This window comes from Aspergillus flavus, chromosome 7, assembly GCF_009017415.1.
Source record: "Aspergillus flavus chromosome 7, complete sequence".
Classification (NCBI taxonomy): Eukaryota; Fungi; Ascomycota; class Eurotiomycetes; order Eurotiales; family Aspergillaceae; genus Aspergillus; species Aspergillus flavus.
The window spans coordinates 2400615-2424229 of record NC_092404.1 but is presented as its reverse complement, the minus strand read 5'-3'; the positions used below and the strand labels follow the sequence as shown (position 1 = coordinate 2424229).

Here is a 23615-nt window from a genome sequence, read left to right as displayed (position 1 = left end):
CAATAAAGAAGGGTGACCGGCGCAACACAAGCTACCGGCCTCGAAGAGAGACAGTTTAGCATCCGACCACAATTGCCTTGCAGCTTCTCTTACATTCCCGCGCAGCAGGTCTCAGAGAGAAACTGGTGATCAAGAAAGCCCAAAGACACGTGCTGGTAAGTGTGTATGTTCGGTTCTGATTTTGAGTCTTATTGCAAATCTTGTTTTGAGTGTTCGTGACTATCGCGGGTGTTCGAACGTCTATGCTTCCTTGCTGCGGTATACCAGCCGCCTCAACCCCAACCTCCAATGACGGTTTTCAATGAGGATACTATTCCTGCGGTGCTTGTTCTACTGTCAGTCTAGTATCTGAGAGAGAGAGAGTCCCCTTCTGTTTTCTGGAACGCGTCTTCGATCACCCTTCTTCGGGAGTTCTGTTGCACCCGTCGCCCGGATCTGCTGTCGTGGTTGGCGATGTTGTTGCTGTTTGGACCGCCAGCACCTTAGCCCACTCCAGCCTCCCACTAAATCGCGGAAGTTGAACGGCACCGCCGCCCACTCCTCAGTTCACGCTGCTTGTTCCCTTTCCACATTTTTTTATTTTTTATTTTTTATTTTTTATTTTTATAATTATTATTATTTCTTTTTTATTTTTCTTTTTTTCTTGTCACTTTTTGCCTAATTTCTATTTTTCCCTCGCACTTATCTCTCTCTCTTTTTTTTTTTTTCCACTTCTCCCCCCTCCCGACCCAAAATTCCTCGCCCCGTCACGTCCCAACCTTTTCCCCTCTTCGACCCCCATCCGTTATCCGTTCATTCGCTGTCCATGGCTGAGAGCTCCCTCTGATTCCACTCTCTCAGTTCAGCTCTATCCCCCGATCTTTCAACACAAGGATCAATTAAAAAAAAGAAAAGAAAAAAAGTTGGTAACCATCTCGTTACTTTTTTTTATTTTTATTTCTTTTTCTTTTTTACTTTCCTGCCATACATTTTCCTTTTTCCTCCCACTTTCCCCCCTTCTTACACTTCGTCGCCTCTCTATCTATAGAATTGTGAGTGAGTGAGTGTGTCTCAAAGGCTCCGTTCCGGGTCGTGGTCCAGAATCAGTCAATCCACTCGGCGGCTGCAGAGAGACTTAGAAGGATTAGGCTTAGTTGGGTCCTGCGTTTGCTGTACGCCCCCAGCCTCCTCCACCTTTCGTGTATGATCTGCTGCTGCATTGCAATCATTCTTCTCTTTCCTCCACCGCCGCCTGAGACTGCCATGATCGCCCACGCCGGGAGTGTCTAGGAATTTTTGCATTTTATTTTATTTTATTTTTTCTTTTTTTACGTATTTCTTGGCCTGAATTTTGATTTTCTATTTTTTGATTTTCTCCCTGTCCACGGTACCAGTCTCCCTTGTCCGCCTCGTTAGTGCACCAGCATCCCTTTCGTTTGACACCTTTTATACATCCCGACGTTCCATTTGAGATTCTCATCTGCTACGATCACCGTCTCTGTTTTTTTTTATAATTATTCTTGTTCGACACGACTGATGTGATGACTTGAACGCCCTGCTTACTTTTGTTTTATCTATTTTACCTAGACTGTACCCTTGTTCACCTTGAAGCAGCACGTTATCTTCGACGACCTGCTACGACCTGTTACGATTCGCTACGAGCTTGTTCCCTCTGTTCATTGCAACGAGAATAAGAAAAGCGAGCACTTTGCCTACTTGTGCGTCTTTTGTTCATCGATAGTACGAAACTGCGTCAAAGCCACCAGAGTAGTATTCGACGTTTGATGCTGGACTGTCACGTCGCCCTTCCCCGCGCTCTTCTTACGACTTGATACGAGACCCACGATTTCGTGCTTCTGATTTGGTTGAGCGATTTCTGTTGTCCAGCCGCAAGCGCGCTATTTTGCCTGGCTTTCATGGTTTTGCGTCTGATCACTCCAATCTTCGTACATAATTGGATGTAGATTTCTGTCCGTTTACGCTGCATAGCGATTTTCTCGGTCCAGTTACGCCAGCGATCTTAAAGCGTTTTACGGTTACGATTTTCAACGAGCTTTCCACGATTGCACTTTGCATTTGCCGCATTGTTGAAGCTATTCATTATTCCATCACGAACATATCTGCATTCGCTCCAATCTCGGTGCTAGCATCGATATTGGTTTCCTTTGTACTTGACGATTTAACTAGCGGCATCACTTGCATGTCGACGACTCGCTCTTTCGTGATCTGACCGGTACCACGACGACAAAGAAAAAAAAAAAAAAGGAAAAAGAACACTACCATTGTGGCACGTTGGATATAATCGAATCCAACGGCTAGAACCTCCGAATCACTTCATTTATTAGAACCGTTACCCCTACAAACCGAAAAGCTGGAGCTGCCGTCGATTTCCCAGGTCCACACCAGAGGTCCTGTTGATATTCCCTGGTATAATCACCACGCTGCTGAGAGACCATTATTGTCTGGTGACAAACTACCGGCTCTCAGTTTACCGACGGCCTCGCAGCCGCCAATCTCGGGCCAGTCCTACCGGACCAGCTACGAAGAGGCCTCGGCATCCCATAACGCGAGTGCGCGGACAAGCCTATCCGGAACCGCACCCGTCATCAACGAGGCCAGGAGCCCCCCGCAGTCTGCGGACTTAGCGGCTGGTGGTCAGGGCCGGCTCTCTCTGGATTCTTCCGCTCCACAGGAGTTTTCCATCCCACAAAACACCGTGGGGGATAGCTACTATACCAATCCGACGGCAATTGGCAGCATGAATCATACACAACCATACATGGATGTCCACTCATCGCATTTGTCATCGGCACAGCCCTATGCTTCACAGGCGGCCACTGCTGGTGGAATCGCTCATTACCCCCAGTATCATCAGCAACCGCCTGTATTGCAGCCGGCGTCCACTACTTATGGCCCCGCCAGTTCCTATCAATACGCGTATCCTGGCGGTGTCACATCGTCCCAACCTGGCCCGCAACCTCCCACAACATCAGTGAGCAGCCAGGTCCCAGCTCAGCTGTTACCACTGCCAGGTATATCTCTAACAAGATATTGCTTTTGCAGTAAAATACTAATAAAACCTTCTCATTAGTTACCAGCCACACTGTTGCACCTGCGGGATACGGAAACAATACCGGAACGCCTATGCAAGGCTACGTGTACGATGCTACAGGTCAAGTAGCTCCGCCCGGTGCCAAACCACGGGTCACAGCCACCTTGTGGGAGGACGAAGGCAGCCTTTGCTACCAGGTTGAAGCTAGAGGGGTCTGTGTTGCCCGCCGAGAAGGTGAGTACTCCAGTCGATGTTTTTGTGTACCTGAAAAACTTGTGCTGACTTATGTAGATAATCATATGATAAACGGAACCAAACTGCTCAACGTTGCTGGCATGACTAGAGGTCGCCGCGACGGGATTCTCAAGAGCGAAAAGGTTCGTCATGTAGTCAAGATTGGTCCAATGCATCTCAAAGGAGTTTGGTATGGTTGTCTGCGTCTGTTTTCTTTATATGATTCTAACCAGGTTTTCAGGATCCCATTTGAGCGTGCCTTGGAGTTTGCCAACAAAGAGAAGATCACCGACCTTTTGTACCCTTTGTTTGTGCACAATATCGGAGGTCTTCTGTACCATCCCACTAACCAGACCCGGACAAACATGGTTGTGCAGGAATCGCAGCAACGGCGGTTAGAAGGTCCTCAAGCCACGCGGGCTTCGCAGGGGCCACAGCCCCCTGCTTTGCACCATCACCACTCGCTACAAACTCCGGTTCCATCGCACATGTCTCAGCCCCACGCAATGACGTCTCAGTCTGCTGCCAGGCCTGGTCTTGATCGCGCCCACACTTTCCCGACCCCCCCTGCTAGCGCGTCCAGTCTCATGGGCATCACCAACCAGGGGAGCTCCTATGAGTGGGGTAACCAAGGAATGAACTCGGGTGTTCCTAACACACAACCTCTATCGATTGACACGACATTGAGTAACGCACGATCGATGCCTACCACTCCGGCCACGACGCCCCCAGGCAGTAATATGCAAGGGATGCAAGCATATCAGAGTCAGTCCGGATACGATAACTCGAAATCGTACTACTCAGCCGCTCCTCCGTCCCACCCTCAATATGCTCCCCAGCAACCCTTGACCCAGCCTATGGCTCCTTACGGCCAGACTATGCCCGCCAATACGTATATCAAGAACGACATGGCGCCTCCGACGGCAAGGACTTCAGGGGGACCATCAGATGTAGAGCAAGCTGATGTGAAGGCTGACCGTTACGCCCAAACTAATGGGCACGTTAGCAATGGAGCGGGTGAGCCTGTACCCGAGCATGAGCCTGAGTACGTGCAACATGATAGTGCAGGCTATAACACCAACCGCGGATCTTACACATACACTACCAACCCTTCTGTTGGAAGCTTGGCGGGTGATCATTCTCAACTCGCGTCTGATATGTCTGGCTCCCCCTCGCAACAGAACGGGTCCGGACGCATGACTCCCCGTACTAGCGGGGCGCCTCCCCAATGGGCCTCGGGATACAATACGCCTCCCCGATCCGCTGCTGTCAGCAGCCTCTACAATAGCGTCAGCGAAACTCGCGGTGCGTCGGCGAACGGAACGACTGATAATTACTCTGTGGCGTCGAATCCAGCACCGGGTTACTCGACGGGGATGAACGGACCTTTGGGGTCAGGAAAGCGTATGCGGGAGGATGATGATGTGGACCAAATCGTTCGACCAGACAGTCGGGGTGCGGAATATGAGAGCAAGCGCCGGAAGACTCTGACTGAAGCGACGGTTGGTGGTCCGGTTGGAGGAGTACCACTTGGATTACAGCCGATGAAGGCCGGTGGTGTTATGGCTCGCCGCCGGTAAGGCCTTCAAGTGGTGTCCCCCATGATTCCACGGGCTTCGGAGGATCAAAGGAAAGCAAAACCAAAAGTGATAAAAAAAAAAAGACGAAGACCGTGGTACTTCTTTCTGGCCGTGAAGGGTCACCTCCGAATCCCTCGTGTTGTTCGAATGCATCGCAGGGTTTTTATTTTCCTTACATCTTGAATAGACTACACATTCGTACGACTCGGCACTTTCAAACGGGATGATTGGTTTCTCACCAGCAGTTTGTTACAACACATCTGCATTTCAGGGAACATGCTACGTTTTGTTGTCGAGCCGTTTTCTTTCAGCGTGCTTATGTTGGGTAATTGTTAGAGATGGGACATAACACTGTGAAAACGGTATGGATGTCTGGCTACGATCGTTATAATGTCTGAGTTTTCCCCTTTTCGGCCACAAAAGGACGTGCGCTTTGGGTTGTCGTTGCAGTGTTGGAATTCCGCCGGCCTGCTTTTTTCGCTTTCTCTATGGATGAGGGTTGGTCAGCGTTATGGTGCTTCTGGTCATCTTGTGCTATTGCGATTTTTCGACAGGCTATATTTAACGACCATGATGAGACGAATTTCCTTTTACGAGTTTTTATACTGTTGTGGCTCGTTCTCTATTCATGCATGAAGGGCCAGTAGGCCCTGGGTTTTGTTAGTGTTTTATGTATGGGTTTATTTTAAAAAAAAAATACTATAGGGTTTCAAGATTCACTCTTTCTAGTAAATTACTTCTGTGGCTGCAAGGGCGTCATACACTGATACGATCATGCTGTGGGAATGCACTGTCCATCCGCTCGATCGCCCATGGTCATGTTGATTTCATGCACCGCTTAGACTGATTTCTCTCATAAACATAGCATGAATAGCGCAAGAGGTCGGTATGAAGCATCGGTTTAGCTGCCACCAAACCTTGATTGTCAGCTAACCTTCTCCCAAGAGCATAATTGAAAGGTTGGCCATATAGGTCGGTAACCTTGCCACCTGATTCCTCAAAGATGAGCACTACCCCGGCATGGTCCCATGCAGGGAACTGGTGGTCCTTGTCCTTGGGAATGCGGATCATCGCGTTGCATGCACCAATTGCTAGGGCCGCATACTTGACTTGCATCGAGTAAAGGTCTACCACCGGATTGGCGAATAATATGTCCCTAATGAACTTGTGCTTCTCCCGATGGATAACACCACTGATCGAGCTTTCAGTAAATGTGATTCTCTCTCCCATTCTTTGCCACGGACTCAGAGAAGTCTTCTGCGAAGGCCCCAGACTGGACAGGGTCATCTGTCGCTTGTACGCACCCTGACCCCTGACAGCGAACAACATCATCCCATACCCATCTCCATCGACGACCTCCTCATGCACAGACGTGCTCTTAAACGCCAGATTCGGACACCCGACAACCCCAACCTTCTGCTCCCCATCTTCCACCAACGCCACCGAAACCGCATACTGCTGGCCCCGTATAAACGTCGCCGTCCCATCAATCGGATGGAGAAACCAAGTCCGCTGACTACCAGCTCCATCCCCATCGCCCCCGATATCAATTGCACCCAGCACCTCCTCGATGGACTGTGGCATCACGGCCAAAGCCTGACCATCGGCATCATCATCAACCCATGTCATAGTAGATACAAGCTTCCGCACCCGCTGCGCAAGCACGGGGTCATCGCGAAGCATAGACGCAGACTCCTCGCCCACAAAGACATCATTCGGGAAGTGATGACGGAGAACGCTGACGAGAATCGCCTGGGCGGCGAAATCGACGATAGTCACGGGGGAACCGTCGGGTTTGCGGATGGTGACTATCTCGAGGTCTCTTTGGACGATTTTGGTGAAGATGCTGGCGCGGTGGACTGCTAGGGATGCAATTCGGAGTTCTTTGTCGTAATTTGGGGATGGAGCTGTTTCGCTGGTCATTGTTTTCTTCTTTTTCTTCCTCTTCTTTCTGCTTTTGGCTTTCCTCTTGGTTATTATCTTTGATTGGTTTGGTGGTCATTTTTTTGGTGGAGATACCGATGGTGGAATATGGGTTGGCTTGGGTTGGCTGTTGGGCTTTTGTATAGCTTGTGGGACAAGGAGGGTAAATGATAATGTTAACAATAGCGGCCCTTGAGTTCATGTTAGAAGTAAGGGTGAATTTGGATGATCTGGAGTTGAGTGAATGAAATTCCTAAGATGGAAACTGCGTGCGGTGTTTGCAGATTTGGCTTCAGTCGAGTATGGTGTTTTTTCGCTTTGTCTCTCATCTTTGAGAAATATTCGCACCTTAATCTTAATGAGGACTATGGATGATACTTGTTAACATATTCTGCTCTATTCGTGACTAACCTCTGCACTGGTCAGCGCGATACAATTGGACCATAGGAGTTCGATAGATGGTTCTTGCTGAAAGTTTATGCAAACAATCCTTGTATACTTTTGTATATCCCTAAGCCTCATTGCCGTGTATCCATATCCTGGCTCTAATGCAATGCATGGTATGTTCATTATCTACAAAGAACAGACATAGATCCCCTTGGTTCATCCCAGGACATTTCTTTCATTCCTTCATAGCGCCGACGCGTTTCATTTCCCCACCTGCGTGAATATCTGCTGCCAGATATGCACCCACTGTTGCTGCTTGTAAGACAGCTTTTTCTGTGGATCCCGAAATGTGCCGGATAAGATGTCCCGTATGCGAGCGCTGAGGATTTTCAACGCCAGCATGGACTTCCAGTCTCGAACTGCGAAGCGGATCCGATTGGCGTCAATTGACACTACGCCGGCATACATCTATAATTTGATTAGATGCCAGCTCCATATAATCCTTTCCGGAATGTTTGGAAGCTCGACTTACCTTGAACTCCGCCTCGCCGCATAACAGTGCAATGGCAAAGTCGTCCACGGCGTTCGTCTCGAAAGCGTTGTAGTTCCGATTGCGGCCCTGCATGATGTGATAATACGATAGCCACTTTATGGATGCATCGGTTTGTTTATTGACTGAGGTCGGGTGAAGTGTAACAGCTTGGTTGTTGGCAACGTTCCGCCAGCCTTTGCCCTCGCGTGTTAAGAGCTTCGGATAAAAGCTCCAAGCAATGACTGCATTGACTATGACGTCGTTGCTGCTGTTTATATCGTATTCTTCGGGGATGGTGAAGAATTGACGCTGGCGACCGCCGTATCGAGCTCTGCATGAAAGTTAGCTCTGCGATCAAGTAATAGGGGTAGTGTAGGAAAGGCATGATCGGCGCGCGATATGTGATGTACCTGTTCAGTGCCGTTTTCTGGGTCGGGTCTAGTAATAAAAGTCCCGCGTCGGCGATAGACACGATAAGCTGCATCTTGATATCTTCAATATTCAACAACGTCTGGGAGCTGAGGAAATTTTTCCGACAAAAAGCATATTCGTTAGCACCAGGTGTGTTTCTCGTGCGTTTCCAGGCGCAATATGCATTGTACACGGTCAATAAATCAGAGTCGCCTGCGAAAATGTCAGCACGTAGATACAGGCCCGACTAGTACAGACAGTACCTTTCTTGAACGAGAGCCTTGCAAGATCCTTCTGAGTGTTGGATCCCATAGTATTAACAAAGGGCGATTTAGAAGAGAGAATAGCCGCGATACTAATAGAGGCATCTAGACACTTGAAGAAGGCCCCGTGAATGATTAATTTTCCAAGAAAGACGTCCAGCGGCAGCTTAGCAAGCTGCATACCCAATGGAGTCAAGTTTTCTGAATTTGTTAAGGCTTTGACCTCCTTGAGAGAGTCTATGGCGCGGCGAATGTTTTTGGAAGAAGGCGCATCCAGGGCTTCAAGAAGAGTGGGTTCCACTTCGCCCAGCTTGCAGATCTTCACCCGTAGCACCAGATCTTGCAAAGATAGACGAAGCATCTCTGGCGTTTGTTGTTCAGCGAGCTACACAATATTAGCTGATTATCTTCTGCTTTAACTCAACACAGTCAGCGTACCAATTTTTCATGTCTGTGCTTCGTGAACATGTGAAAACAGATTCCATTCTGAACACGCCCAGCTCTTCCCCGTCTTTGTTTCGCATTAGCCCGCGAGATAAAGGCTTCAACTAATCTTGAAAGCTGGCGTTTCTCATCGAAGCTATCACAGTGTCAGTCAGCAAGATACAGGTGTGAGACCAAAGAAACTCACCGCATCGTTTTCTCCTTACCCGTGTCAATGACGGCAGTGATATCCGGAATAGTGATACCTAGTCAAGTCAACAACCTCTGCCAAACATAACCATTTCTTAATAATAGCGGGACACATACCGGTCTCGGCGATATTGGTGGCAATTACTATCTTCCTCATGCCTTCTGGAGGAACAATGAATGCTTTCTCCTGGTCCTCACTGGCAATCGAAGAGTGCAGCGCATGAACGATCCATCCCTGTTGGAAGATCGGTTCCGAGAGAATCTCGTCATTCAGGCGGCGAATTTCCGCCATACCAGGCATAAAGATCAATATAGCTTTGCTGTAGTTTGCCATCTCCGGCGCTGTAGCAATCTCAATAAGTAATTTCTTTATCAACTGGTAATCAAGGCGGTATTCATCAAAGTTCAGAACAGTATCCCTGGTTTGTTTAGAATAACTTTCAAGGGACGCTAGCATGCCTCCCGCCGTATCACCTTCGACGTTCTCTGGCGCCATCTCGTCGGTGTCGTCATCGAGATTTGCATTCGAATCATTCTCTGATAGGCGGTAGTTGGTCATCTCCACGGCGTCCTCTAAGAACTTCATCTCCACAGGGAAAGTTCGCCCTGGGATATTAAGGACAGGCACACCACCGAGGTAATTAGAGAACTTTTGGGCTTCAAGGGTGGCCGACATTAGAATCAACTTTAGATCAGGCCGCCTCTGCATCAGTCGACGAAGGACTATGAGAAGGAAGTCGCTGTCGATAGAACGCTCGTGAACCTCATCAAGGACGATATGCGTGATATCTTGAAAATCGTCGGGACGTTCCAGCATACGCACCACAACACCAGTTGTCCTAGCTCAGGTCAGTATAACCTCCATAAACGAGTTGTAAATGGTCAACCTACGCAAATACTAGTCTTGTCGACTGGCTGACTTTACTCTCTAATCTGACAGCAAACCCGATGAGCGAGCGGGCTGTCCCAACATCATTTTTGCTTTCTCCTAATTCTTCGCTAACCCTTCGCGCTAATGATATAGCAGAGATCCTTCGAGGCTCCGTCACATAAATCTTACAAGGACGGCCTTGTGTCATCTCATGTTCAAGGATAAATGAAGGTATCTGCGTGCTCTTTCCGCTACCAGTCTCACTACAAACGATGAGCGCACGGTGGGTATCAAGCGTGTTGAGTATATCGTTCTTGAAAGCCCAAATCGGGAGGTTCATCCTGCCTTGCACCATATTGTTAAAAGAAGGAGTGGATGACTTCTCCATCCAAAGCCTTTGCAACTGAGACTCGGGGCCTGTAGCCTCCCTTGCATTGGATGGCCTGGCGGGAGACTCTGGCTTGCTAGAGGTCCCATTTCGTCTCCGGAAATTATCTGATAGCACCACGTCATCTTCAAAGTTACCCTGATTCTCGCGTATCAGCTTCTTTAGATGCTTTATAGTCTTCTTATCAATTTCATCCTCTTGGAGCTTTTTCGCACTCGCTAACTCTGCCCACAGCTCCCTCCACACTGCTGGAAGCCGCATATAAGCCTTGCCTTCCTTCGAATTCTGTGGGAACAGGATAAAAAGAGCAAGCGTCGAGACAAATGCCTCCGCTTGCTGTGCAGTTGGTGTTGCTATCGTGTCCATGGAGACAAAGGTGGCATAAGCGCTAGATTTGTGTGTGACTTTGTCCCATTCAAAGAGAAATGGCACATCCTGTGGCTTGGACCACCTCACCTCGACCGCTTTTCTGTTCGAGTGTGACGCAGAAGAGAAATCCTTGTATATAATTGCACAACTAGTATCCCTAAGATATGCCATTACCGTCAGCATAGCCTGTTCTCATCCATCGAAGACCTTTGCATACCTTGCCTTGCATGTATCTTCCAAAACTCGTCGAGGGCTAAGTCCAGTCCATTTACCAAAATCGCGGATCGTGATAGCGGCTTTGCTCAACTCTTCAAGAATAACGCCTGTCTCCAGAGCGGGCTCCTCGGCTTGGAACATGTCCCCTAAGAGATCCGCGATCTCCTCATCATCGACCGGTTGCACGTCGGAACTGGGCTCCGCCACCTTCTCCTCTGGTTGATCCTTGGCTCCGGGCTCGTCCAGGGAAGTTTTCTTGGTGGGCGGATTCTGCCTGAAAAAGGCCGCCTCCTTTCTTAGATCATCAAGCTTCTCTTTCCACCGGTACTCAGCTTCCGTGCGGTCGAAAAGGACATCATTTTCGATATTGGCAATCTTTCGGCGAATCTTCGCTACTCGGGGCTCATTGGTATCAAGCGCAATATTTTCACGAGCAGGCTTTTTCCCTTTCTTAGGCTTATCAAAGATTTCAGGTTGAAGATTATATAGCTGAGTCTGCAATTCCATGTACTTTGGCAGCAAAGTGTCAGGATCCAGAGAACTATCAGAATCATAAGGGCTCGATACAGGAGGAAGAGGCTCATTTGATGGACTTTTGGTCTGTTTCGCTTTGCTATCATTCTGAGTCAAGCTTAGAGTAGAAGATTGTGCTGGCTCACGATCTGATGCCGGTTAGCTCTCTTCAGTCACTGCGTAGATACTAGTCATTATTTTAGGTTTACCGGTTATCCAGGAAAGATCCTTTTCATCTTTGCGCAGCTGAGCAGTGGTCTGCGTGTAAGACGGTAGTTCCTTGGGGTTGCAGTGCATGGCCAGCCAGTCTAGAGCCTCGTCCAGATTACACACCATATCCCTATTGGCAGTGGCAAAATTACCAGAAAAATAGTGTAAGAGATGTTTTAATGAATCCTCTACTTTCTCCTCGGGAAAGCCGAGCTTCAGAAGGGTCTCCCTTAACGCCCACAATTTCATGTACAGGTCTTCTTCTGAGCCAGGTTTTTTCACTGTATTCGAGTCTCGTACAGAGGATGGGCTCAATTCATGCTCTTCTGTCTCGGCAAATTTAAGAATCGAGTCCAGCACTTCAGCAGGAAACCATTCTAAAAGACTTAACGAGAAGGCTTGTTGCCGGAGTATCCGTCGTTCTGTTTCCAATTTCGAAACTTGACGGACTGCATCATTCTTGCACTTAGACGCATATTTCTCAACCAGGATTTGCAACTCCGCATCCTCAAGGTGTCTCTCAAGTTCTTCGGGCGAGTAATCCTGTAAGGATGGAGCGTCCTGTGTCTCCGCCGCAGGTCGGCTGCTTTCCGCTGGGGTTGGTCGTTCACTCTCTGAGACCGATTTGGATTCTGCTGTCGACGCCGGAGCTGTGGAGTTAGTCGATTTAGGCTTGGAAGGCACCGAGACGGTTGCAAACCCTCGAGCTGGGTTCGCGGCGGGCTTCTTCTTTTTCTTATTATTAGGTGGCATAGTTGCGGGGAGGGGAGATGGTCTTGGCCACTGCTGAAAGAGAAGATGGGGGTTAATGGATGATCCCAGGTTTTCAGTATAGGTGAAAGCCAGAGATCTCTAGGAAGTTATTAGTCTATTAAGTGAGTAAGGGAGTGTTAGTGGAATGCAACATTAAGAAGTGTGGGAATTAAATGGTGGTCATCAACTGGAGCTTTGGACGATTTCCCCACAATAAAACCACGCCGAAAACTTTTATGACAACATTGGCGGCACCGAAAGGCAATTCAACTCAATTCCATTCCCTCCCCGTGGAATCTAGTCAACATCCCTCACTTCGACATGCCCCAGGATTCCTAACATGGACGATTTTCCATGGGATCAGGTGAAATCTGGAGACCTGGAGAGCCTGTTGGTCGTTCTCTTTTCGAGTTCGACATCTCGCAGAATTCGTGCTCTCCAGGAACTCCGCGAGAGAATCGGTAAAATGGCCCTAAGCAACCCCTCTCGTATGATCCATCGCTAAGTCTTCACTCTATAGGGTCCGATCTGCCACAACAAGCCCGTGAGCCTCTCCTTGGGCTCCTCTTCAAGACCTATCCTCGCTATGTCGATCGCCCCTCCCGTCAAGCCGTTCAGCAGTGTCTCCGCTCGCTTCTCAAGACCCCGGTCCCGACCGACGACCTAAAATATCTCACACAGAAGCTGCAGGCTGAGGCGTCCAAATCTGCATTGTCATCTACCTCTGCGCTCGTGCTGCTCGAATGGTGCTCGGTTATCTTACAGGCTCTAAGCAATGATTCAGAAACACCGCTTTCGGTCGTATTAGACATTATCGCGGCGAATGCGAAGGTACTTGAGACTTGTTTGGCCTCTAACCCCAGACCTCCAGTGAAGCAGTCGGCTCTTAGAGTCACGAGACGTGCGCTGCGGACTGTCTTCTCGTCGGTAACTTGGGGCGATGATGCCATCCGCCAGTCCACTCGTCGATTGACTAGCGATTCAACTTCGGGACATAAGAATGCTCCCTTCCTGGGAGTCATCTCCGGCGTGTGCGCCCGCCTTCCGGCCAAGAAACCTGTTTTGGAAGGGGAAAAGAAGTCAATTACCAATTTCTATGTCAAGGAATTAGTTGGGTCGAAAACCGCACCACCAGCTCACATCGTAGATGCTCTCTCCGACTTTTTCGTCTCTTTCGTTTCCTACGAGGATGTCATGTCCGACATAATACCACCTCTAGAAAAAGCCATTTTGCGTTCCCCGGAGGTGGTTCTCAGCGGATTAGTGCCTTCATTGTGCTCGTCATTACCCGATCAAATGGACTTATCGGAGATCCTGCATTCAAAGCTGTTGAAGCACCTTCTCTCCAGCATGAAGTCGAACAATGCAGCCATCAGACAGGGTGCTGTGCAGTCGTTTGAGTCGTTGCTCTCAAGGTCGAAAACTGAAGATTTGCTTCTTAAAGTCACAACCGAAGTTGTTGGCCCTTTGAAGACCCAGAAAATTACAAATCCAGAGCAACGCGCCGTATATGCTCAAGCGCTCTCAGCTACGCTACCTTCCACTGATGTCTCGAAGGAGGTGGTGCAGGGGTTTGTTCCTGTATTCGCACGAGAGTCTAACGAAGCTGCACTGGAACAGGAAATCAAAGCATTCTGTAAACATCTAGCATTTCTCGTCCAACACAAGGTAAAATTCAACGATGATGTTATAAACGCCATCGTCAAGGGATCTGCAGAGAAAAGAATTCCATTCCGAAAGCTTTGGCAGCTGAGTGTGGGAGAATTACTCTGGAACGCCGATACAGCGACCCTAGTTAGTGCTGAAGTTGAGCCGTTCGTGACCAAATTCATAAGTAAAATGAAGGATCTGTTCAACGAAGTGGCTTCTAACCCCTTGCCGTCGGCCCAGAATGGCTCGTTATCGACGGCTTATGTCTTTCTTGCGCTCGCTGAGCGGTTATCTTCTGTACAAGGGTTCGATAAAGCCACATGGGAAGAATTGGTGGCCCAGATGATGGCTCTTAGCCCTAAGCCCTCTCTACTGCTTAACCCAAAAGCTTATTCAAAGTTGACCACCCAAGGAGAGGTCGAGTGGGTAACGAGAACGCTTGCAGCTGTTTCGTCTGGGTCTAAGTTTGAGAGTGCAGAAGACGCAGCCAAGATTGCATGGGGCCAGGCGTTTATCTATACCATCACCATCCCGGGGCTTCATTCAAACTTCCGAGAGCGTTCCGCTAGCATCCTATCAGAAGTTCATCTTAAACGAGTAGGATTCTTCGGACGCATCATAATAGATTCTTTGTGGAGCTGGATACTTTCCTTGAGAACTTCTGAGAAAGAATCTGCACCTGTTTCTGCAGGATCGGAAAGCCTGAAATTCCTTCATTTGGTAGTGAAAGCCATTTGTTCACCAGTATCAAGTCTTCCGGAACCAGAGAAAGCTTCTTCAGAGTTGAAGAACCAGCTTATCGAGCTCATCGTCATTGGCCGTCCTGAGCTGATCCCGAATGTCTCATGGATTACGCTATGCCTGAGAACTGGTATCGACCCTGGCAACCTCGTCCGCGAATTCGCCGATGAGTCTATGAATCAATTGACACGGGTGCATGATGACCCAGTTCAATCCAGGGTTCCTCAAGTTGACGATGCTATCTGGAGCGCAGCCGGCGAGTTGGCTTTCGTGGCGCCTGACGCTATGGTGTCCCGGCTTGTGGCTCAGATCAAGGACGATTTGGATGTTTCACGTGTGTCCAAGTTCACTCCAACCGACGTTGCTATTGCTCGGACCCCCGAAGGAACCATGTTTGTTGATGTCCTCAGCACTAAGTCGAAGCCTGCTTTCGACAAGAACACTAAAGACTATGACATTCTCAAGTGGGAAGAGGAGTTACGAGTACAACTGGCGGAGAAAAAGGGCCAGAAACAGAAGAAACTGACCGCAGACGAGCAATCTAAAGTCAAAGCCCAGCTCGCGAAAGAGTCCAAGATTCGTGAAGAAGTTCTGCGGGCAGTTAAAAGGATTGAAAGAGGCGCTGGGATCATGCAGGGTCTTGCAAGCGGTCCGGCAGTCGAAGCGGATGGCTGGATCAATACCGCAGTGGGATCTTTGTTGTCCCTCGTGAAGGCTGGTGCAGGCTTACTTGCCGGTGAGGTCGTGTCTAAGGCCTATACCAAGTGCGCGGAGAAGGTATCGTCACGCCTGGGCCCATTGCGAACCTCCGTGGGCGTTGCGACTCTGCGGGCACTTGGTAGGAGCCAACTTCCCCCCGAGATGGAAGCAGAACCCCTCGGTCAACTTGTGACAAGGATTCTTTATCGTCTGCGGTTTGCATCCGAGCAACGTCCTTTTGATGTCACATCTCTGGCATACATCCTTCCATTGGTTCTCCTTGTTCTTAGTGGAAACGGAATTGATGAACAAAAGGGAGAGGAGGAAGGGGAACAAGTACTGCTTGCGCTTGAGTTTATGTCCTTCCATTCGGGGTCATTCACCGACGAACGTCTCCCTCGTGCTGAAGTTCTAGATCACTTGATCACATCAATGCAAAAGTACACGCAGCATTACAAATTGATTAAGGATACTCTATTCGATCTTTGCAGGTGTATCTCACCCACTCTAAACAATGCTGAGCTGGACATTCTTCTGCAGGGCGCCATCGTTTCAGATGCATCTGTTCGCACAGCTATACTACAGGCTATCGATGCCGAGATTGACCTGACCGACCTAGACTTCTCTGAACATATTTGGCTAGAATGCCATGACCATGTGGAAGAAAACGCCGAGATAGCCGAGACAATCTGGGATGATAATGCACTAGAAGTCGATGACTCTTCCTACGGTAAAATTATCCCGTACCTTGCCTCCAAGGACTCCCAGCTCCGCAATGCCGCTGCTCGTGCGTTGGCACATGCCCTTGAGTCTAACCCAGCCAAGTTTGATGAAGTATTTTCGGAACTGCAAGCTAAGTACGAAAGCGAGGCCAAGCCTAAGGTGCCGGAAAAGGATATATACGGGATGCCAAAGAAAATGGACATGGCCGATCATTGGGAATTCCGCAGCGGTATTGCTCTCGCTTTTACCGCCATGACGAACGGGTTCGAAGGCGAGCAGATCGTGTCTTTCCTCAGATTCTTGATCGAAAGAGGACCTCTGATTGACCGAAGCCCTGTGGTCAGAGCCCAGATGGCTGATAGCGGCAGATCTGTGATCGCCGAGCGTGGCCAGCACAAGGTTGAAGAATTGATGAATATCTTAGAAACGACTCTGGAAACATCAGATAAGGGAAGTGAAACCTCTGACCTTCTCAACGAGGCGGTGGTTGTTCTTTATGGCTCTTTGGCCCGGCATCTTAAAGCAGACGACCCGCGTTTGCAAACTGTTATCAAGAGGCTGCTTGCTACCCTCCCAACTCCTTCTGAATCTGTTCAATCCGCTGTCTCTGGATGCCTACCGCCTCTCATCAGACTGTCGGGCTCTCAAAGTGCTGGCTACGTGCAGGAAATGCTGGACCAGCTTTTGCAGTCCAAGAAATATGCCACTCAACGTGGAGCAGCCTACGGGCTTGCTGGCATTGTCAGTGGGAGGGGTGTCTTATCTTTGCGGGAATTCCAGATCATGGCCCATCTTCGCGCAGCCACTGAAAACAAGAAGGAGCCTCATCAGAGACAAGGTGCTCTATTGGCTTACGAACTTTTTGCGACAATCCTGGGTCGCACTTTTGAACCATATGTTATTCAGATTGTTCCGCAGCTTCTGGCTAGCTTCGGTGATCCCAATGCTGACGTTCGTGATGCTTGTCTTGATGCGGCGAAGGCTTGCTTTTCCAACCTCAGTTCGTATGGCGTCAAGAAAATCCTTCCTACCCTTCTTGACGGTCTTGATGATACACAATGGCGTAGTCAAAAGGGTGCTTGTGATCTGCTAGGTGCGATGGCTTACCTTGATCCGCAGCAACTAGCGGCAAGCCTGCCTGATATTATTCCTCCCCTCACGGTTGTCCTGAACGATACGCACAAGGAAGTGCGTAACGCTGCAAACCGAAGTCTCCAACGTTTCGGCGAGGTCATCAGTAACCCAGAGATCAAGAGCTTGGTTAACGTGCTTCTGAAAGCTCTCAGTGATCCAACGAAGCATACGGACGAGGCTTTGGATTCCCTTATCAAGGTTTCTTTCGTTCACTACCTGGATGCTCCTTCCCTGGCGCTTGTTGTTCGTATTTTAGAGCGTGGTCTTGGCGACAGATCGAATACAAAGCGGAAGTCTGCGCAAATTATTGGTAGTTTGGCCCATCTTACCGAGCGCAAAGATCTCACATCGCACTTGCCAATCATTGTCTCTGGACTACAACTGGCTATCGTCGATCCTGTACCCACTACTCGTGCTACTGCGTCCAAGGCCCTTGGATCACTTATTGAGAAACTTGGAGAAGATGCCCTTCCTGACCTCATTCCTAACCTTATGTCTACTCTCAAATCCGACACCGGCGCCGGTGATAGATTGGGATCTGCTCAAGCTCTTTCCGAGGTTCTGGCAGGATTGGGTACTACGAGACTCGAGGAGACGCTGCCTACTATACTACAGAACGTCTCCAGCTCGAAACCTGCTGTTCGTGAAGGTTTCATGACTCTCTTTATCTTCCTTCCAGCTTGTTTTGGTAACAGCTTTGCGACTTACCTGGGCAAGATTATCCCGCCTATCCTCTCTGGTCTGGCTGATGATGTGGAGTCAATACGCGAAACCTCTCTTAAAGCTGGTCGTTTGCTGGTTAAGAATTTCTCTTCTAAGGCTATTGATCTCCTTCTCCCAGAGCTGGAGCGCGGCCTTGCAGATGACAGTTACCGTATCCGGTTGAGCTCAGTTGAGCTGGTCGGTGATCTTCTCTTCAGCATTACTGGTATTACCGCCAAGGCGGATGGCGAAGAAGAGGAGGAAGAAGCACACCAGGCCGGACAGTCCTTGCTGGAGATTCTTGGAGAAGAAAGAAGGAACAGGGTTCTATCCGCCTTGTTCATCTGCCGCTGCGATACCTCGGGTCTTGTTAAGAGCGCAGCGATGGGTGTCTGGAAGGCGCTTGTTGCGTCTCCGAAAACACTTAAGGATATGGTGCCTACTCTATCCCAGCTTATTATTCGTCGTCTTGGATCCTCGAACATGGAACAGAAGGTCATTGCCAGTAATGCACTTGGAGATCTTATCAAAAAGGCCGGAGAAACTGTTCTCTCGAGTTTGCTTCCTTCCCTCGAGGAAGGGCTTCAAACGTCGCCAGATGTGGACGTTAAGCAAGGCATTTGCATTGCCCTGCGAGAGCTCATTACTTCCGCAACTGCTGAAGCCCTTGAGGATTACGAAAAAGTCCTCATCTCTACCGTTCGGGTGGCTCTTGTTGACAACGATGAAGATGTGCGTGAGGCTGCTGCAGAAGCTTTCGACGCCCTACAGCAAATCCTGGGCAAGAAGGCTGTGGACCAGGTTCTGCCCCACCTTCTGCTACTATTGAGGAATGAGGAAGATGCTGAGCAAGCGCTGTCGGCCCTTTTGACTCTTCTCACCGAACAAACACGGGCCAACATTATCCTTCCCAACCTTATCCCGACATTGCTCACCTCTCCTATTTCTTCTTTCAATGCCAAGGCACTTGCTTCCCTTGCTGAGGTGGCAAGTTCTGCAATGACACGCAGACTTCCCACAATCCTGAACGCTCTGATGGACAACATCATATCAACTACAGACGATGCGATCCGCGACGAGCTGTGCAACGCATTCGACACTGTCTTGGTCTCAGTAGATGAATTCGATGGCCTGAATGTTGTCATGAATGTCATGCTGTCGCTAATGAAGCATGATGATCATCTGCGCCGTGCTCAGGCGGCAGTTCACCTGAACAAGTTCTTTTCGGATGCTACGATCGACTACTCTAGATATCACCAAGACTTGATTCGCGTCTTACTGATTTCCTTCGATGACAATGACAAGGCTGTGGTCAAGGCTGCATGGACGGCACTGAGTAGCCTAACATCCCATATGCGTAAAGAGGAAATGGAGGTGTTGGCTATCCCCACTCGTCAGGTTTTGCGGGGAGTGGGTGTCCCCGGAGCCAATCTTCCTGGTTTCAGCTTGCCAAAGGGCATCACCGCTATCCTGCCGATCTTCCTGCAGGCTCTTCTCAACGGCAGTGTTGAGCAGCGTACCCAGGCGGCTCTTGCCATTGGTGACATCATCGATCGTACTGCAGCAGATTCCTTGAAACTCTTCGTGACGCAGATCACAGGTCCTCTCATTCGAGTGGTGTCTGAGCGATCAGTAGATATTAAGTGTAAGTCATTCGTGCTACTCTGTGAAGTTTTTGACAGCAAGCTAATTTCACCGACTAGGCGCTATATTTTACACTCTGAACAAGCTTTTGGGGAAGATCCCGCTTGCTGTCAAGCCATTCCTGCCACAGCTTCAACGGACGTTTGCTCGAGGCCTGGCAGACACGACCAGCGAAACTTTGCGTGACAGGGCTGCCAAGGGTCTTGGAATTCTGATCACCTTGACTCCAAGAGTCGATCCCCTTATTGCCGGTACGGCTTTCCTTATTCTTTAGTACATAGATCCGGAGTTGGTGCTGACCTAGAGATCAGAGCTTATTACGGGAACCAAGACCGCCGATGTTGGCGTCAGAAATGCCATGATGAAGGCTCTACAAGAGGTGGTTGGCAAGGCCGGTGCTAACATGAGCGAAGCTTCCAAGAATTCTATCCTGGCGCTCATCGATGACGACGCTAGCGATCAAACGGGTAGGCTCTATGACGCCCTACAAAAGATTCGTTGCATATCTAACTATCCCGGTAGATTCTGTGGCCATCACAAATGCCAAGTTGCTTGGTGCACTGGTGAAGGTTCTCCCTCCCGCGACTGCCACCCCTCTTATCAAGTATGTTTGATCTTCCCTGTCCTCCCCCCTCTTCTTTTAGATCTTGCAAGGCATTAGAGCTAATTTAATGACAAGGAACCGTGTGCTTACGACACACCCTACGCATGCATCAATTTTGGGGCTCAACGCCTTGCTTCTTGACTCTCCGTCATCCTTGACGGAGAATTTCGCTGCCGAAACGATCTCGGTTATCTGTCAGGGCGTGACAAACAAGGATGTGAGTTAATATACAATTCCAGCGCACAAATCTAACACGCTAACACTCGAAAGACCTTCATTGCCGACAACAGTGTTCTAGCGGCTGGAAAATACCTGTTGATCGACGATGAACATCGTAGTTTCGAGAACAACAAGGCTATCTTCGAAGCCTTGGCACCATGCATTCAGCCAGGCGCGCCCTCCGACACGCGTCGTTTGGCGCTAGTTGTTATGCGGACGGTCAGCCGTCTTCATCCAGAGTTGACTCGGCCCCATCTGGCTCTGCTTGCGCCACCAATCTTCGCCAGCGTTCGCGACATGGTTATTCCCGTGAAATTGGCGGCCGAGGCTGCCTTCTTGGCCATCTTCTCCGTCGTGGAGTCAGAGAGTGCCGTATTTGATAAGTATATGGCTGGGCCGGGGGCCGAGCTTGCCCAAGGACCCAAACGGAGTATGTCGGACTACTTCAAACGAATTGCGCTACGTCTGGCTAGCCAATCCCGGGAACGCAAGGAAGCTGAGGGTGGCCAAGGTGGCCTGGGTCTCTCCAACGACGAAGTGGAGGATGAGAAAGAGTTGTGGAGTATTGGAAAGGTGGATTTGGGGGAAGGCCCCGTGGATGAATGATTGTTATGGTAGTTCTATTCTGCAACGCTGCACGAACTAGATCTATACCCCATTTGTATGTGGTTGCTGTTGTTTTCCACTAGGTGGGATGACTGGTTGGCTATATCTATCTATGTATATGAGAAAGGGAAACAAAACTAAAAAGAAATGAAGCTAGGTGAGTAGATATGATGACGATGGCGACGTGACCAATGCATGATTTTCATTTCTCCTCTTGAAGTGCGGGATGTATAGTAGCGAATTGGTACATACTTACACAAGTACGTAGACAGATATGAGACTAATAGACGGAGGGTCCTTATCGGGCGGTCTGCCTCCACCACTCAGTGGTCACGTGGTCATCATTGGTGAATCCCCCACGAACATCCAAGGTCAGTCAGTCACTTTCCAAGTTGATGACGAGAAGGAAGTGCTGTCGAACAGTCAGGAGAACAATACTACGATAGGTTTATTATTTCAGAAAGTATCTACGCAGGTACGTCCAACCAATGGTCATTACAATGACGGAAGAGGGGGTGCTTAAAAGATCTGGGGCACAAGCCCTAAGGTGGATCATCCTCGCTTAGGAGCACAGTTGCTGAGCTAATCAGCCGGCGTATCTTCAAACTCCTCACTTCTGGATTCTCACCCGTCGACGAGTGCAACGAACATCATCCGCCAACGACCGTCGATACGCCGACATCAAGATGTGAGTTCATCTCCAACTCGTGATATCGTGACTTTGCTGGGGAATTATTGTTCTTCGGTGGCTTTATATGCCCTGATTACGACCCCGATACGGCCCTTCTGGGACTACTCCTTTGGAACACACAATTTTGTTCGATCGATTTGGGCTTCATGCTGACCGACGGTTTTTCATCCACAGGGTCAACCTTCGCACCCAGAAGCGCCTGGCCGCCTCCGTGGTGGGCTGCGGCAAGCGCAAGATTTGGCTCGACCCCAATGAGATGAATGAGATCTCCAACGCCAACTCCCGTCAGACCATCCGTAAGCTCGTCAGCGATGGCCTCATCATCCGCAAGCCCGTTACCATGCACTCCCGCGTCCGTGCCCGTGAGCTCAACGCCGCCCGCAGAATCGGCAGAAACCGCGGTCTGGGTAAGCGTAAGGGTACCAAGGAGGCCCGTATGCCCAGGTATGCAGTTATCCTACTTTCCCTTGGACACGAGGAAATGACTGTTGGCTGTCTTGGACCAATGGATCAATATCGTGATGGGTCATGCCGTGGTGGGACAGATTGACTGATGGGTTTTCGTGTAATATAGCCAGGTTCTCTGGATGCGCCGCATGCGTGTTCTCCGTCGCCTCCTCGTCCGCTACCGTGCTGCTGGCAAGATCGACAAGCACCTTTACCACGAGCTCTACCACCTGAGCAAGGGTAACACCTTCAAGCACAAGCGCGCTCTCGTTGAGCACGTAAGTTTCCGCCCAATCCGCCCTTGTCAATCACCTTTTCTCGGTGGGCTCATGCGCGAGCCCTCGATGTCATCAGAATTCCCACACATTTGATACGGCGACCGGAATACTGACATATTTCTAAACAGATCCAAAAGGCCAAGGCTGAGCGTCACCGTGAGCGTGTCCTCAAGGAGGAGATGGATGCCAAGCGTGCCAAGAACAAGGCTCTCCGTGAGAGGCGTCAAGAGCGTCTCGAGGCCAAGCGCAACGCTCTGGTCGGCGAGGCCCAGGAGTAAATTCCCTTCCGTTGACAACGTGTTTTGGCGGTGCGGAGGTTGAACTGGGAGGATAAATCAAGAGTCTCGGTCAGCCTACAGGAAAAGTCTAGGTCGACGATTTCTGTTTTCTCTTAATGGCTTTGATTCATCCGGGACGGTTTTTGGTACAAGGGTGAACCTGGAACGGGGGCTTGGGGAAACAGAAGGAAATGAATGCATCTCTTTTCTTCCATGGGCCGTCTGAAAAGAGAACCAGGGAAAAGAATGAAAAATACCATTTGATTAAAGCAAAAACAATGGCATGGCGCTTTGTGTGATACGAATATTCCGATTTTTCATTTGCATTCTACTTCAACTGCTCTTCAATCCTCCCAAAACGCCCGGATGCTCAAACTATCTCAACCACACTCTCTCTCGACCTCCCCAAACCAAGCTGTTCTCTACCGCATCTATCTTATCTCCTAATGTCGTAACGTTTTACTGAATCTCACTCGAAGGTTAGGTCATGTAAATGTGAATTGTGTTCAGCATGAGGTCATAATCTCTATCCGATGTACATGTAGATACACCGTCCGCGCGGGTACACGTCTACACTTACAACTCGACCATGGAATCTCCACAAAGCACACCAACCACCTTACGACTGTAGGTCTAGACCCTCCGCGTCGGGTGGGAATACGAATATAGACGTATCGGTGGGTATATCACCGCATATATTCCTGCCCCTCCTTTTTGTCCCGTTCTATCTATAGTCTGCCCGACATCAATAGCAAACTATTGGCAGCAGTAGTTGGATGTTAGGTGATTCTCTCATTCTAGGTAGCCTCTTTGTTCGTTCTGTTATTTATGGCAGTGGTGAGTATTTGAGTTTCAACAAAGATATACTTTTGGAACTCATTGCGG

At 49.4% G+C, this 23615-nt stretch overlaps 5 protein-coding genes across 5 annotated transcripts; 3 read left to right on the top strand and 2 right to left on the bottom strand.

Moving 5' to 3' along the window:
- Positions 1–581: 581 nt before the first annotated feature.
- On the top strand, positions 582–5564 carry stuA. The gene is made up of 5 exons (XM_071509203.1): positions 582–901; positions 1567–3011; positions 3071–3265; positions 3323–3455; positions 3507–5564. Exons 2-5 carry the CDS (start codon positions 2738–2740, stop codon positions 4843–4845), a joined length of 1941 nt encoding a protein of 646 aa, XP_071367080.1. The 5' UTR covers positions 582–901; positions 1567–2737; the 3' UTR covers positions 4846–5564.
- Positions 5526–23251, top strand: F9C07_2281138 (armadillo-type protein). Its single transcript, XM_071510483.1, has 19 exons — positions 5526–5731; positions 5791–7623; positions 7688–8018; positions 8098–8746; positions 8800–8941; positions 8993–9050; positions 9112–9833; positions 9886–10779; positions 10840–12775; positions 12835–19608; positions 19667–19858; positions 19919–20074; positions 20130–20211; positions 20287–20428; positions 20482–21511; positions 21627–21724; positions 21902–22171; positions 22302–22452; positions 22581–23251. The coding sequence occupies exons 9-15, from the start codon at positions 12655–12657 to the stop codon at positions 21034–21036; spliced, it is 8022 nt and encodes a 2673-aa protein (XP_071367078.1). The 5' UTR covers positions 5526–5731; positions 5791–7623; positions 7688–8018; positions 8098–8746; positions 8800–8941; positions 8993–9050; positions 9112–9833; positions 9886–10779; positions 10840–12654; the 3' UTR covers positions 21037–21511; positions 21627–21724; positions 21902–22171; positions 22302–22452; positions 22581–23251.
- On the bottom strand, positions 5662–6768 carry F9C07_6025 (putative diphosphonucleoside phosphohydrolase; the record flags this gene model as incomplete). Its single annotated transcript, XM_041287286.1, has 1 exon — positions 5662–6768. The coding sequence occupies one exon, from the start codon at positions 6766–6768 to the stop codon at positions 5662–5664; it is 1107 nt and encodes a 368-aa protein (XP_041150558.1).
- F9C07_2063002 (P-loop containing nucleoside triphosphate hydrolase protein) lies at positions 7417–12314 on the bottom strand (the record flags this gene model as incomplete). The annotated part of the gene is made up of 10 exons (XM_071508674.1): positions 7417–7623; positions 7688–8018; positions 8098–8311; positions 8362–8746; positions 8800–8941; positions 8993–9050; positions 9112–9833; positions 9886–10779; positions 10840–11500; positions 11540–12314. The coding sequence occupies 10 exons, from the start codon at positions 12312–12314 to the stop codon at positions 7417–7419; spliced, it is 4389 nt and encodes a 1462-aa protein (XP_071367079.1).
- F9C07_6024 (60S ribosomal protein L19) lies at positions 21311–22730 on the top strand (the record flags this gene model as incomplete). Its single annotated transcript, XM_041294911.2, has 5 exons — positions 21311–21511; positions 21627–21724; positions 21902–22171; positions 22302–22452; positions 22581–22730. 5 exons carry the CDS (start codon positions 21311–21313, stop codon positions 22728–22730), a joined length of 870 nt encoding a protein of 289 aa, XP_041150556.2.
- Positions 23252–23615: the final 364 nt, after the last annotated feature.

Excerpts from the sequence above, each read along its gene's own strand:
- stuA (XM_071509203.1), top strand. The coding sequence starts at position 2,738 with ATGAATCATACACAACCATACATGGATGTCCACTCATCGCATTTGTCA. Across the intron at positions 3,012-3,070 it reads TCAGCTGTTACCACTGCCAG|TTACCAGCCACACTGTTGCA; the intron begins GTATATCTCTAA and ends CCTTCTCATTAG. Across the intron at positions 3,266-3,322 it reads CTGTGTTGCCCGCCGAGAAG|ATAATCATATGATAAACGGA; the intron begins GTGAGTACTCCA and ends TGACTTATGTAG.
- F9C07_2281138 (XM_071510483.1), top strand. The coding sequence starts at position 12,655 with ATGGACGATTTTCCATGGGATCAGGTGAAATCTGGAGACCTGGAGAGC. Across the intron at positions 12,776-12,834 it reads GGAACTCCGCGAGAGAATCG|GGTCCGATCTGCCACAACAA; the intron begins GTAAAATGGCCC and ends TTCACTCTATAG. Across the intron at positions 20,212-20,286 it reads ACTGCCACCCCTCTTATCAA|GAACCGTGTGCTTACGACAC; the intron begins GTATGTTTGATC and ends TTTAATGACAAG.